This window comes from Uranotaenia lowii, chromosome 2, assembly GCF_029784155.1.
Source record: "Uranotaenia lowii strain MFRU-FL chromosome 2, ASM2978415v1, whole genome shotgun sequence".
Taxonomy (NCBI): Eukaryota; Metazoa; Arthropoda; class Insecta; order Diptera; family Culicidae; genus Uranotaenia; species Uranotaenia lowii.
In genome coordinates this window covers 321,134,886-321,150,947 of record NC_073692.1, presented here as the reverse complement: position 1 = coordinate 321,150,947, position 16,062 = coordinate 321,134,886, and the positions used below count along the sequence as shown (strand labels likewise).

General features: G+C 40.7%; 1 protein-coding gene across 5 annotated transcripts; it reads left to right on the top strand.

Annotated features, from left to right (window-relative positions):
• The first annotated feature begins 1,652 nt into the window (after positions 1-1,652).
• On the top strand, positions 1,653-14,415 carry LOC129749202 (uncharacterized). Of its 5 annotated transcripts, none has more exons than XR_008737961.1 (5): positions 1,653-1,945; positions 2,058-2,171; positions 2,241-2,383; positions 2,448-2,790; positions 14,070-14,415. XR_008737961.1 is itself a non-coding variant. In XM_055744130.1 (3 exons), the coding sequence occupies exons 1-2, from the start codon at positions 12,758-12,760 to the stop codon at positions 13,930-13,932; spliced, it is 1,059 nt and encodes a 352-aa protein (XP_055600105.1). In that variant the 5' UTR covers positions 12,721-12,757; the 3' UTR covers positions 13,933-13,993; positions 14,070-14,415. The 5 variants fall into 5 exon arrangements, 1 of the variants encoding a protein (XP_055600105.1); XR_008737958.1 differs by having other exon boundaries at positions 2,012-2,171; XR_008737959.1 differs by having other exon boundaries at positions 1,653-1,959.
• Positions 14,416-16,062: the final 1,647 nt, after the last annotated feature.

Sequence of the window (16,062 nt, the reverse complement as noted above, 5' to 3'; positions counted from 1 at the left end):
TCACCGCTTCTGTTGGAGCAAACGGTAGGCGAAAGGAAGTGTGATTTGGCGCTTTTATCAGAACCATACAGAATTCCGTCTGGAAACGGTAATTGGACAGCGGACAGGTCTGGCTTAGCTGCTGTCTATGCCACGGGGCGTTTTCCTATCCAGGAGATAGTAATAGGAGGAGACTTCAACACTTGGGCGGTTAACTGGGGTAGTAGGTGCAACAACCCTAGGGACCACAAATTACTAGAGCCCTTCGCAAGACTGGAGGTTGAGCTGTGCAACCAGAGATGTCAATGTGCCTGATTTTTCGAGGCTCTGCCTGACAACCTGATAAGCCATTGATTTTTTAAAATATGATTTTTTCAAATATGCGAATGTCATGAAAAATGGGCTGTAGGGAACTGGAGTAGGTACCATAGCTGAAGTGAAAAAGTCAAAATGTGGCTAAATCAAAGCTATCGAAAGTTTCCCGGTAATTCTTATTTAAAAAAGAGAATAAAAGGGAATCTTTCGTTTGCTTTGATGCAGTAGAATAATTCAACCAATTAGGCTCACAACACATATTAGAGTATGTGGAGCGTAAGGTCATCACTATGAGCGAAATTTCCGTTATACTTTTACGTAGCCTGATTTTGTGTGATTTTTATTTCACCAGTTCCCTGATTTTTTAGAAAAATGTTGGCAACTCTGTGTGCAACACTGGATCTATCGCAAGCATGGAATATCAGACAGAACGCCTCGGGGTCTTCCGTACCAGTCTGAAGTTGGCGATAGAGGAAAAGGAGAAAGATGATAAAGGAGAAAGACCAAAATTGTAGATGAGATGTATAAGTGCATGAGCACAGCCTACCCCTTGATCAAGGTCTTTTGATACACTAGGTTCTCCGACTTTCACAGTAAGTAGGCGAGGAGTGAGCGGGGCTCTCAATGAGTTTGTTTATTTTTTGCTCAGCTTTTCGGTGGTTTGTTGGTAAACAAACTTCATGAGTTCCGCATAGTTGCATAGCCTACATAGCCAAAATGGCTGAATCGGGAATTCTATATTCGGTAACACCTCCTGAATATATACACACCTTGCCCTTGATGTAGTATCATAGGGTGAAACCACGGGGCACATCGGGCACACGAAGCCCAGGATGGTTTTAGTGGTACGAACCCATTCATGACAGCAAACACCCAGCTGTTATGGTTTGAAGTAAATAAAATGTGTGTTCAATGGAAGTTAGTCGAAACAGGTTGAAATAGGTCGAAACAAGTAGGAATGGATTTTGACAGTTGGTAATCTGTCTCTTTCCAATTGACTTCGACCGATTTCAACCAGGTCGTCCGTTGAACATACTTACACCAATACTAATGCATGTTTTGTGCGTTTTGCACACGAACTTCTAGACAGACCGAAACAGATCACGTGAAAATTTAGACGCGTATCGTAACGGGCTAGAAAACAAGCTTATATGCATGGAAGCCTTAAATGTATTGAAACAAAAAATTTCGTAATATTAAATGAGACTGAAAAAGCGATGATGGGACAATCTGAATTTATTTTCCCATGCATCTGCAGAGTTCCGCGACATTTTGGCGGTTTGCTTTTTGTGGATGTGTTCACATTAGTAGACCATCTTGGTCTTAGCCGTCCACAAACAAAAAATGAATAACAAAAATTACGTGGACGTGTTTCAAACGCATTCGAGAGGTAATACCATTAAATTTCTTAAAATAAGATAACTTTAAGACAAGTTTTTATTTCATTCATTCCCCCCGGGGCAAGTGCAAACGTCTTCTACCGCACAGCACAGGAATAATTGCAGGAAGAGTTAGCACAGCAACAATCGCACCGACTCGAAACACATAGAACCGACTGCCGACTGAATCCAAGCATCCAGAGCACTACACGGACAAAACCAAACTACCCACTCCACTACTCACTACTGGGTTGATGCCTATTAAGCCCAAAGTACGTAGATTTGGGTGGGTAGTTTTGATCTACTAGAGGCTTTTCACCAATTTACTCACTCACTAGGTATTATTTTTTCCTCCACTGTCCGACATTTTCTTTCATTGAAAAGACGCGTCAGAAATTAGCAGAAACATGGAAGTCTGTGGCAAAAGATTATTAGCTGCTAGTTGGAAATAGATGACCTTATCAAGAATCCGGGAGAAATATGGACACAAAGTTTCAAGTAAGTTTTATCGTTTATTTTTCTATAATTTGTCTGAAAATAAAATGCACCTGCATTTTTTTCTTACAGAAAAAGCAGCAAAATCAGTCGCCTCGAAATTCCGACCCACTCCTGTGGTGTCGCTTGATGGCTAACGAATACCATAGCAACATAATGCAACTCAAACATCCCGGAAAGTATCGGAACTCTCCCGGAAGACTTTCCGGAAACTCGTAAGTATTCAGAAGAATTATTTTTTTATAGAAATAATTCTATTCTTCTTTCCTTTTCATCTAGAAAATTTTCTGTGGTATTCAATGTCACCTTTAGCCTCACAACTGGAGTGTGTTCCTTCCCAACGTTTCTAAAAACCCCAATATTCATCAATGACGAAACCATCCCGTTACAAGTTTTCGAATTGCTGGTGATGGTTCCGCTCAGTTTACCCCCATTCGAATCTGGTACGGCTGGCGCTGGGGCACCATTGGGAGGAGGGAGCGAATGGACGGAACACAAGGTCCCGGATGCATCAAAGAAACAACAGTATAAACCTTCTGGAAATACCGGATGAACTGATATATCCGGCCGAAAAACTATTTTCACAGTATCCCTCCGAAAATTAGGGTGCAGTTCTATCAAGGTAAAATATTTTAATATGTTATAAAAGGCACAACATAAAGTTCATTCGTATCGCATCACTCGGAGAATTCAGTCGCGTTTTAAAGTGTCCCGATCTTCGCGAACTGCTGAAAGTGAGTGTGATCCCGTCCAGTGAATCCGGGTATTTGTGCCGTTCGGACGGTAAAAACGGTGTTTTGTGCCGCGACAAAAGTTTCCTGCCAAAGGCTGGTTAATTTGATTGGCCCCAGCTCGCAGAAGGGTCGATCGATCGCCACGAGGTCCGCCGCCATTGTTTGGCGAACCAATTGTTCCATAACCAATCATCATCATCATCCATCATCATCATCGAGGCCGAGTCGAGACGAGGAGGCCATCTTCAACCAACGAGGAAGGGCCAGCGCTCGTTTGGTTGGGTTCTTCGGTTATCGTCATCCTTGAAGACCAACGGAGAACCACGTGGTTGGAGCAGTCTATATACACTGGAAAAAATATATTTCCAAAAAGTGCTAAAATAATTTGTAAGTTCTTTTTTATTTCTTTTTTCACTTTTTCTTTTTCTATCATATTTCCCTTTATATATATTTCGATAATTTTGTGCTTCGCTTATATTTTCAACACGGAGGGCATTCGTTTTCCCGTTGAAAAATATGAGCGAAGGCGGGGGGTTATACCCTTCAACTGGGGATGATGCGAATATCACCTATGAAGATGAGGAGCATCTGGAGGAATCAGCTGATGCTGGTCCTTCAGATGCAAATCGTTCTCGGATGGATGACAATGTCGGATCATCCCCAGTGGAGAGTAGAGTCACCCGGCTCCGAAAATATGCTGAAGGCTCATGTTCCTCTGGGCCATGGGTGGTTTTCATCCGGCCCAAAAAGAACGGTAAACCTCTTAATGTGGTACAGATCACCAAAGATCTGGCGTGGTGGACCTCTGTAACCAGTGTTACAAAATTACGTGCGAACAAGCTGCGCGTTGTTGTGGCTAACTCGAAAGCTGCAAACGAGATTGTGGCTAGCAATTTTCTAATTCTAGAGTATCACGTTTACATCCCGTCTCGAGACGTAGAGATTGAGGGCGTGATCACAGAAATGAGTCTGGATGCGAAATACGTTAAATCCAACGGCGTTGGTAAGTTCAAGAGCCTCGATTCGACTTCGGTCGAAATCGTGGATTGCCGTCAACTCAATACTGCCAACGTCGTAAATGGAGTTACAAAGTACTCGCCTTCAGCTTCATTTCGTGTGACCTTCGCGGGTACCGCCCTCCCTCACTACGTCTTGATTGACGGAGTTTTAAGGCTTCCTGTGCGACTCTTCGTGCCTCGACCCATGCATTGTCAAAATTGCATCAAGTTGGGGCACACAGCGTCGCACTGTTGCAATAAGCCACGCTGTCCCCAATGCGGGGAGAATCATGGGGATGGAGCATGCTCAGCAATAGAGCAGAAATGTGTCTATTGCGGGGGCTCACCCCATGAAATCTCTTCGTGCGAGGCATTCAAGAGTTGCTGGGATAAACAGAAGCGCTCTTTAAAAGAACGATCGAGACGTTCTTATGCCTCTATCTTAAAGAGCGCTTCTCCACTGGCCCAACCTCATTCAAGTAACATCTTTTCTGTGTTGCCAGTTGACAACGAAGAAACAACGGATGAGGAAAACCCTTTTGTTTTCGTTGCGAACTCCCGGAAACGTGCTAAAACAACTCCCAAGACACCCAAAATACCAAAGAAAATCCCTACAATGAGCCCTCCAATCAGTGTCCCTAAAAAGCTGAATGCTGCAGAACAACAAAAACAAAATCCTCCTGGATCCCGCACGATTTTTTCACCACAGAATGATTCAACACCAGCAGGGACCTCAAAGGCCCCTATGACGAATGCAGTTTTTCCAGAATCAACTTCCCAGCCAGGATTGTTTAAGTTGACTGACATTCTGAATGGAATTTTTTCGTTTTTCAACGTTTCTGAATCCATCAAAAGCATTATAACAACAATGCTTCCTGTATTAAAGACATTTTTGAAGCAATTGATGCAAACTTGGCCCCTCATTTCAATGTTTATCTCTCTCGATGGCTAATTTACGCCGAGAGGTCGGAGATATCACTGTTATACAGTGGAATTGTCGTAGTTTAGTTCCTAAACTGGATCCGTTCAAATTTCTTCTTCATGAAACTAGTTGCGATATTTTTGCCCTTTCAGAAACATGGCTTTCTTCTCAATCAAACATCTCATTCCACGATTTTAACATTATCCGTTTGGATCGCAACGATTCTTATGGAGGGGTGCTTTTAGGGATCAATAAGCGTCACTCCTTTTATAGAATCCACCTCCCTTTATCAGGAGGAATTGAAGCTGTTGCATGTCATACAACTATAAGAGGTAAGGATTTATGTGTTGTCAGTTTGTACTGGCCTCATAGAGTTGCAGTGGATCGAAGTAACCTAGAGGACCTGTGCTCAATGCTCCCTGAGCCAAGGTTGATCCTGGGTGACTTCAATTCACATGGAACTGTCTGGGGAGAACAAATTGACGATAGTCGTTCTACTCTTATCTATGATATTTGTGATAGTTTCAATTTAACAATTTTGAACACGGGTGAAAAAACACGAGTACCTAAACCTCCTGCAAGACAAAGCGCAATTGACCTCTCACTCTGCTCAAATTCACTATCATTGGATTGCCACTGGAAGGTAATCCCTGATCCCAATGGTAGTGATCATTTGCCTATCAAAATTACAATCACCAATGGGGTCAGCTCTTCGAATTCTACTAATATTACATATGACCTTACCAGGCACATCGACTGGAAAAAGTACTCGGACGAAATAACAACAGCCATCGATTCTATGAATGTTTTGCCTCCTTTAGAGGAGTACCACTTTCTTTCACGTTTGATACATGAAAGTGCACTTTGCGCACAAACAAAACCCATCCCAGATTCATCAGTTCCTCGAAGGCCTCCAAACCCATGGTGGGATCAGCAGTGTTCCAAGCTTTATAAGGACAAATCAAAAGCATTCAAAGATTTTCGGAAATATGGAACTCTCGTCCTTTTTGATGCTTATGTTTCCTATGGTGATTACTTGTGATCACGTCAGCATGATCATCAGAATTGTAATATTTTAAAGTAGGCTTTTTAGTGAAAATACATTCTTGGATTATACATCAAACTGCAAAGACGTGTTTTATTGATAGTAGAAATTCCGGAAATACCACATCTGGCGACGAGGATGGGATGAGCACACCACCAATTTTCAACCACATCATTTCGTCACCATCTCCAATTTGATAAATGAAACTCTGTTGTTCTTTATTAACATTGTTCTCCGTTGATTCTATCAACCGTACGTTGTGTGATTTAAATTTCTTATTCTGTTGTTGAAAAAAAATTAGCCGAATGTTGACGCTTGTTAGTCACCTGTTTCCCAGTAGACTTACAGCACTGAGGATAATGTCCCATTTTAGAACACTTTGGACACTTAAACCCAAAACAGAAAGTCGTTATTGTCAGACGGAAAAAGAAGCATTGGCTTTAGTCTGGGCGGTTGAGAAATTTTCAATTTATTTGATTGGTCGTGAATTTGAACTTGAAACTGATCATAAGCCTTTGGAAATTATTTTTGCTCCTACATCGACACCATGTGCACGAATTGAACGTTGGGTTCTACGATTGCAGTCTTTTCGGTTCGTTGTGAAGTACCGAAAAGGTTCAGGAAACATAGCAGATTCTCTTTCACGGTTAGTCGAGCAAGAACCTTCTGGAGATTTCGAACAAGATAATAAATTTTTGGTGCTCGCTGTCAAAGAGTCCGTTGCTATTGATATTCAAGAACTAGAAGAAGCAACACTTTCCGATCTGGAGTTAAAGACTGTGAAAGATTGTTTGCGTACAGGAATATGGTCAAGTTCTTTAGTTAAACATTATGAACCATTTGCAAATGAACTTGGAATTCTTAGCGATATGGTTGTGCGTTGCAACAAACTGGTCGTTCCAAAAATTTTACGGCATCGAATGTTAGAACTGGGACATGAAGGTCATCCAGGCGAATCTGTGATGAAGAAGCGATTGCGAGAAAGGGCTTGGTGGCCTATGATGGATAAGGATATCAAGAAATATGTTCTTGATTGTGAGGGATGTAGACTAACTGGACTTCCCAGCAAGCCAATTCCGATGGCACGACGAGAGTTACCGTTGAAACCTTGGATTGATATAGCAATCGATTTCATGGGACCTCTTCCATCGGGAGAATATTTATTGGTTGTGATAGATTATTTCAGTCGATACAAAGAAGTAGAAATCATGAATCGCATTACATCACGTGACACGGTGGATAAGTTGAACCAAATTTTCACAAGACTTGGATATCCAAGAACGATAACTCTTGATAATGCTAAACAATTTGTAGGGAAAGAATTTGAGGAATTCTGTAAAGTACATGGAATAACGCTTAATCACACAGCACCATATTGGCCTCAAGAAAATGGTCTTGTTGAAAGGCAAAATCGATCTTTATTGAAGAGACTTCAAATTAGCCATGCCTTCGGTAGAGATTGGAAGAAAGATCTTAAAGATTATCTTATGATGTACTATACACCCAAAATTCAGCCTCTGTGCCAATGGCGTGTAGTCAATTACATAGCATCATTGGTACAAGAAGATAACGCGATCGGTGCTGATTCGATTTCCTCCCACCGGCATTAATCTCCCAAGTTAACCGAATTGCATATGTCTGAAAGAAACAAAATAAAAACGCTTTCACGTCCCTCCCTATCGCATCACAAGACGAAGAAGGATGGAAATAAATACCGGCCAACACCAGGCAGCCAGCGAACCGAGCACTGTGCGTGTGAATGTAGCAAAAGCAACAACAAAAACATCCTTCTAATTCAATCCCTTCAATTCACCGGCAAACAACCACGGCCGAAAGTGCGTGTGTATGCAGTAAAAGCAACAACAAAAAAAACATTCCTTCAATTCAATTCGCCGGCAAACAACCACGGCTAAGCTGTGCGTGTGTATGTAGCAAAAGCAACAAGAATATATTCCTTCAATTCACCGGCAAACAAGCACCGGCCAAGCTGCCCGGCTTTAGCAGCTGTGTATATGTAGCGTGTGTATGTAATAGCAGGCAGTAAGCAAAGCACAGTTCTCATTCAATGGGTTTCCCGTTTCCTCCACTCCCGTTCCCTTTCCCAATTCCATCGCAAGACAAATGAATACCTTGAAAGGAGGCCAAACGCCGGGAAGCCACTGTCGTGCGTTTCTTTTGTGATTGATCGGTGGCAGAATGCCTATGACAAATATCCCTCTTCCTGCATGAAGCTCAAACAGTACACTGGTTAAGATGTCGATCTGGCATGACCATTTAGTTAGTGATTTGAGTTCGATTCTCCCTACGGGCGCTGTGGTTTATATATATATTTTCTTGTTTCTGGGATGAATTATCCAATAGGAACGAAATCCCATAAAATGTTTTTCTTGTTTTGCTTGAATGTAGTGGTCATGCATCATTTTAGTTGGGAGCCGAGTCCTTATGCCAGTTACGGTTTTTCAAACATATCATCTTCGGCACAGTGCACATTTCAGCGCATTATCGGCACAGAGATGTGCTAAATAGGCATTGGATTTCTGCAACCTCTTCTATGGGTGTACAACTCCACATTCGACTACAGGAAAAACACCTACTGAGTTGTGTTATGGAAGAACAATTCGTTCAAAATTGCCAACTATCGAAGATTTGGAAACTACACCAACATCAACTGATTATCGTGATCAAGACCGCATGAGGAAGCATAAAGGTAAAGAAACAGAAGACATTCGTCGTGGAGCTGAGACATCAAAAATTCAACAGGGGGATAAAGTTTTAATGGAAAATCTAGTTCCATCGAATAAATTATCAACTAAGTTTGGGAAAACACAGTTTACCGTTACAGAAAGAGTGGGTCCAAGAGCGGTAGTGGAGGATGATTCAGGGAGATCATTCGAACGAAATGTAGCTCATTTGAAGCGAATACCTTTAGAACAGGATTCCAGTTCTGAAATTGAAGATCTCGATGAAGCCACGCTCATAAATGCACCGATAACGATTGACGATGAAGTATCAGCAAATGAACAAGAACCTGCTTTCAATAATACATTAATATCATCAAACGTTGCTGAAGTCCGGGGAAGGTTGTCAGCTAATCGCGAACGTCGAAAGCCTTCAAGATTCCAGGATTATGTCATGAAAGTTCAACAAACCTCAAACTTTGCTTAAACTAAACGAGATATGGTGATTACTTGTGATCACGTCAGCATGATCATCAGAATTGTAATATTTTAAAGTAGGCTTTTTAGTGAAAATACATTCTTGGATTATACATCAAACTGCAAAGACGTGTTTTATTGATAGTAGAAATTCCGGAAATACCACATTTCCCTTGAAAATCAGTTCAAAAAATTAATCAAAGGGAAAAAGAAGGCGTATTGGCGGAATTTTGTGGGTGGTTTATCACGGGAAACTTCCTTGAGTACCTTATGGAAAGTTGCACGAAGCATGCGTAATCGATCATCTACAAATGAAAGTGAAGAACATTCACATAGATGGATATTCAACTTCGCACGGAAAGTCTGTCCAGATTCTACACCTGTGCAAAAAATAACCCGGAACGTGCCTCCTGATAGGTGTGGTCTGGATTCCAGCTTCTCGATGGTCGAATTTTCACTTGCTCTCCTCTCTTGCAACAATTCAGCTCCGGGAATTGATAAAATCAAATTTAACTTGTTGAAAAACCTTCCGGACGCCGCAAAATTTCGCTTGTTAAATTTATTTAATCAATTCTTGGAGAATAACATTGTTCCCCAAGAGTGGAGACAAGTGAGAGTTATCGCTATCCAAAAGCCCGGAAAACCAGCGTCCGATGCGAATTCTTACCGTCCTATAGCGATGTTGTCTTGTATACGAAAATTGATGGAGAAAATGATTTTGTTTCGTTTGGATAAATGGGTAGAAGCAAACGGCCTCCTTTCAGATACTCAATTTGGGTTTCGAAGGGGCAAAGGGACAAACGATTGTCTTGCTTTGCTGTCTTCAGAGATACAAATGGCGTACGCAAAACGTGAGCAAATGGCTTCAGTGTTTCTAGACATAAAGGGAGCTTTTGATGCAGTTTCAATAGAGGTGTTGTCAGACAAATTGCACTCCCGGGGTCTGCCTCCTCTATTGAACAACATCTTATACAGCTTGCTTTGTGAGAAACATTTGAACTTTGCTCAGGGAGATATTGCAATTAAAAGGACCTCTTACATGGGCCTCCCACAGGGTTCATGTTTGAGTCCACTTTTGTACAACTTTTACGTAAATGACATCGACAGTTGTCTCTCTGAAGGCTGCACTCTAAGACAACTTGCAGATGACGGCGTGGTGTCTGTCACAGGTTCTACTGAGTCTCATCTGCTCAGACCTTTACAAGATACTTTAGACAGATTGTCATCCTGGGCTTTGGGACATGGGATTGTGTTTTCTCCTCAGAAAACGGAGATGGTTGTTTTCTCTAAGAAACGTAGACCTGCTCAACCTAAGCTTCGACTTCTAGGCCGAACGATCACTCAATCGAGGTGTTTTAAGTATCTAGGGGTTTGGTTTGATTCCAAGTGTACTTGGAGAGCCCACATTGAGTATCTGAAAGGAAAATGCCAACAAAGAATGAATTTTCTCCGATCAATCACTGGCACCTGGTGGGGAGCCCATCCAGAAGATCTTTTAAAATTGTATCGAACAACTATTCTCTCAGTGATGGAATATGGTAGCTTCTGTTTCCAGTCAGCTGCCAAAACTCACCTCCTCAAACTCGAGCGTATCCAATACCGTTGTCTTCGCATCGCTTTGGGCTGTATGCCCTCAACGCACAACATGAGTCTTGAAGCACAGACAAACAGACGGGACACTCAGAAGAAAAATCTTCAAATTTTTCGCAAAGCTGCTTGTATAGCCATCTGGTGGCGACATTGCCTATTATGAGAAACTGCAGCCACCAACCGGTTCAGAAAATAAAAAATCATCACGATACCCATGAAACCAGATATCTTTAAACCTGTTGTAAACAAATAAACATTTACAAGTAATGACATCATCACTCAGACAAAAACATCCGGTGTGTGTGTCACGCAAAAGACGATGTGTACGATCGGTTCCCGAATAATACGATGATCTTCTCCAGCTTGCGGCCACAGGTGTCCCCGGATCGTGGCAGTGAACAGAAAACTTTACTATCCACCCGAGTGACGCCCAACGTGACCGAGTTTGAGGAAATTTTCGACCGCCGGAATTCGGCAACTGCCGCCCACATGAAACCGGTCCGCCGGAATCCAGTGCTGGTGGAGGTGAACCATCACCAGGAACCAGTAGGGGTGGGGGAAGGACCGGAATAGTGGAACTGGACTTGGACGACACCCGATCTGATGTGGGATCCGAGATTTGTTCGGAGCTAGGCGATGTCACCACTAGACGCAAGACGCAGTTTCGCCGGGTGATGGATTTGATTCAGTGTGAGAAGGTTCAAAGTTGATGGAAACTAGCCCAAAGTGTACCCTGGTTGCCACCCCAAAGCCGGAAGCTTTCGATACCGTCAGAAAGCTACAATCGGTCAACAGTTCCAGCACGGTGCAGTAATTTCTATCGGAACTTTGTGACCATTCTTTCGGATTTGTTCTGATGCTGGATGCTGGTTTACCTAAAGCAATCCCTGGAATAGGCTATCATACAGGGTAAAAACTACATCATAGCTGCCGTAGGATCCACCGATCAACCACCGCCAGGATTGGTGAAGAATTTGCGAACCTGTATCACACCCAGAGGCAGATCCATACTGCTCATATTTATCCTAGTTTAAATTTATGCCATTGTTTGGGTTAATACTCTATAACATGCTATAATAAATGCTAGAAACTATTAATCAGTATCAATTCAGTAGCACATTCGTTTCATACTCGATCCTTTATATTTGGTTTGACTCAGGATTTTTCAGTTACCAGACTTTGCCAGCCAAACGGTAAAAAAAATCATTATGTAGACCTAAAATTTTTTTTTTCATCTATGCAGGTTTTCAGAAAATGGACTGTCGGGACAACCCCCGATTTTGATCAAATTAGTGAGAGTTCTTAATTAACTTTTGCAATTGTAAAGTTTCAATATTTTTGAAATTCAAATCATTACGGATAGAAACATAATCAACAGTAACAGAAGGTCAAAATCGGATTGAATAATTTAACACAAAATCAATGCCTTACAATATTTTAATTTTTGGTTTATTTTCACAAACTGATTTTATATTTGTTTTCATAAAAAAAAAACATGATACCAGCCATACCGCTACGTGCATAATTTTTGGCCTGCGTTGGAATGTACTGCTTTCCTGCTATCCACATCTTTCTCGAACTCTTGCAATTCTTGGAACTGATGAATCCATTTTATATTTATTAACGATTCCTCCTGATTAAGCAACAGAATGCAACATGATTTCTTGTGGAATCAAAGATGAACACTGCTGCAGTAGAACTACTTAAAACTAACCGGTACCAGCTGGTTCGTAAAAATGATGCGTACGACTAGGTCACGGACCATGGAAGTTACTAACGTCTTATTTCTTTTCCGTAGTTCCGAGTTTTCCGTTATTTTAATCGAAAAATTTGATCTACTTTTATCTCTCACCGTACTTTGTTTACATTGAAAATTTGTTTTCCTATAAGCTCCAAGGATATTTATAAAACAAACAGCTACTATGATGAAAAAAATTTGATATTCACACCAGTGCACTCTGGTGTCGACATTGCCTAGCTTTGAGAAAAAACCGGAACCGGTTTGCGAAAACCGGAACCGGTTTGCGAAAACCGGAAACAGAGTGTCCCGTCTGTTTGTCTGTGCTTGAAGTTTTGGCAGGAATACTCCCTTTGAATGATCGATTCAATCTACTATCACTTCGGTTCCTCATCAGGTGTGAGGTCATGAACCCACTGGTGATTGTAAATTTTGACAGGCTACTTGAGCAAAATTTTCAAACCAGGTTTATGTCTATATACCATGTCCTCATGTCAATGCAGGTAAACCCTTCTTCATTCTCTCCAACTCGTGTTTGTAGCCCAGACTACGATCATTCTTCTGTCCAGTTTGATTTGTCTATGCAGCAGGAAATTTGTGGAATCCCGGTCCCTCATCGCTCCCTTCTGATTCCAAGAATTTTCGAAGCTAAATATAGACACGTCGATGCTGATAAAATGTACTTTACTGATGGATCACTTATAGAGGAATCAACAGGATTTGGAGTGTTCAACGAAATATCTAGCGCCTCTTACAGCCTCGAGTCACCATGCTCTGTGTATATAGCAGAGTTAGCAGCTATTCATTGTGCTTTGGACAGTATAGCTTCAAGGCCAGTTGGGCACTACTTTATTGTAACGGATAGTCTGAGTTCTGTTCAAGCAATCCACTCAATAAAACCGGGAAAGCACTCGCCATACTTCTTCGAGAAGATACGGGATAGTTTGAGTGCTTTATCAAAACGTCGCTTTATCATCACCTTTGTTTGGGTTCCCTCTCATTGCTCGATAGAGGGTAATGAGAAGGCAGACTCTCTGGCAAAGGTGGGGGCGATGGAAGGCGACACGTACCAGCGTGAAATTGCCTTCGACGAATTTTACTTTTTAGTTCGAAGAAACTCTCTTGTCAACTGGCAGCGCAAATGGGACGAGGATGACAAGGGTCGGTGGCTGCACTCGATTATCCCAAGGGTAAGTCTTAAACCATGGTTTAATAGATTGGACCTGAGTCGAGATTTTATTCGTATATTTTCCCGTCTCATGTCCAATCATTATTCCTTAGACGCGGTACTCTATCGTTTGAATATTGCTAGCAGCAATTTGTGTAGTTGCGGCCAAGGTTACCACGACATCGAGCATATTGTTTGGTCGTGCGAGGTCCATCTTGTCGCTAGAACGAATTTAATAGACTCCCTAAGGGCCCGAGGAAAACCACCCTATGTTCCAGTGAGAGATGTGCTGGGTGTGAGAGACTTGGACTACATGTTCGAAATATATCTTTTCCTAAAAGCTATTGATCTTCGTCTATAATTTCTTCTTATTTTCATATTTCCCTATCTATCTTCTTTTTCCTTTAAAAGTGAACTAGATATAAGCACACAATTGTTATCAAACAAAACGAGTTTGGCTCCTTAAAGCCTAAAGGTATGAGCCGTTTCAAATAAAGAATTTACAAAAAAAAAAAAAACATAAAGTTTTAAAAAATATCGTCCATTTGCAGGAAAATTGTACTACAACAACGTTCGTCACCTAACGAGCTGCTGGTGAAGCAGACAAAGGCAGCTGTAATCAAAACTGTTGCAGCTCTCTGGTTTGGTGCGATACCACTATTGATACCTCCGAGTGTGGTGGCCAATATCCTGCACTCTCCTGATCACCGCTATAGCAATTCGCGTACCTACGTCGTTTTCGGGCGTTACTCCTGGTCCAGATCAACCAAAAATGTGTCTTCAGTTTGGATCAATTCATGGCTGAGACGTTTGCAGTTTCTGAAGACCCCGGAAGAACCGCAGGAAACGGTCGAAAAACTCAATTATAAAAAAAAATATTGATGCAAAAAACGATTATTTAAGGAAAATCATATTTATCAAAAATTGTAAAACATTCATGTAATTAAAAAAATTATCATTGAAACAACATAACTTGGTTCAAATTTCTTCATTCCATGTTAAGAAGCATGACATAAATCGAAAACGACATAAAAACATTAATTTTCAAGCTTTTTCCAAAATTTTCGAAAAATAACGAAGTGAATCATTTTCACCCACTGGGACCTTAAAGCGCAACTACCTACTTTTAGGTTGTTGTGTTTTAACCTACTAGTAAGTTCCTGCACTGAAGTGGCGATTTACGTCCAAAGTACCTAGAGTGGGTTGTTTTTTCTGTCCGTGTAGAAATATATTTTTGGCCACACTGAATAAAAGTATCGTTTTGATTTAAAGTTATCGTTTGATTGAAAACGAAATACACCCTTTTTATAAATGATCCATCATACTTGTCAAAATAATAAAATTTTGGGTAAAACACACAAAATTTTTTTAGCCTAAAATTAAAAAATAGGGGGGGTTAAAAATTAACAATATTTCATGATTTGAATTCATTTGGGTTTCAATTCAAACGAAAGCGATTTTTTTATTTATTTTCGGATTTATTGAATTTATTGTTTAATGCTTATTTATTGAATTTATTGTTTAATGCTTATTTATTGGAAACATAATGCCTTTTTTTATAATGAAATATTCGTGTTCCCCTTGGCACATTATGATCAACCTATTCCCACTAACCGCTTGACTTGGGGAATAATTAACCCCAGTTGTAGCTGCTGGATGAAAGTAATGTTCCGCCTTACTTTTGAATGCATATGGTCCGATTTTCTTCCTGAACAAGTCTCACCAGTTTGCATGTTAGTCCAATCCGATCTGTTCCTTAAACATAAAAAAAATAAATACCTCACCCGAAATTGAATTGATGATACAAACCTGGAATAAATCCGGAGGGGTCCGCCCACACCGACGAATGAAATTTGTTGTTCCGAGCAGTCACAGCCGTTTCAATGGCTGCTCAGGATGTTTCCGCTGCTGTTGCTGACTGTTCGGATGAGAAAATTTGTTAAAATTCTTTTTCTGTTAATTTTTGTTTTTTTTCTTGTTTTTCATTTTTTGGCATACTTCACGTTTAAAGAAATAAACCGAATTTTGGTTTCGAATTAAACCATATTTTATTTGTAAGTAAAAAAATAGGAGTGTGTAAAAATTACAAAATTTTATTATTATTTCCGATTGATTTTTTAGTGAAAGCTGCCAAAAAATCTACATTGATAAAGTAAAATAAAATAACAAAACGTTTTGTGGAAACCAACCCCCATTCTTTTTCTGCGTGTAAGATTGCGAGCGGGCCCATCGCCAACAATTGGCATTTCCCCACTCGTCAAACGAGCAGCTGATTTCTCGTGTTTACATTTTCTCGGCAATCGTGGTAGGGTAAACATAACAACAACATTACGCATGTTCAATGACCAGATAGTAACGAAATAAAATTCGCAATGCAATTGGTGGCTTTGCAAGCGCACCTTGGTGACGAAAATGTAATTTTTTTATTTAATTAATTGTAAATTCGTTAAGACATGAAGGTATGTTGATGATTTTAATTAAAGAAGTTTTTAAAAGAAATCCTCAACTCTGGCATCCCTGACAACAAACAAACATCAATTAATT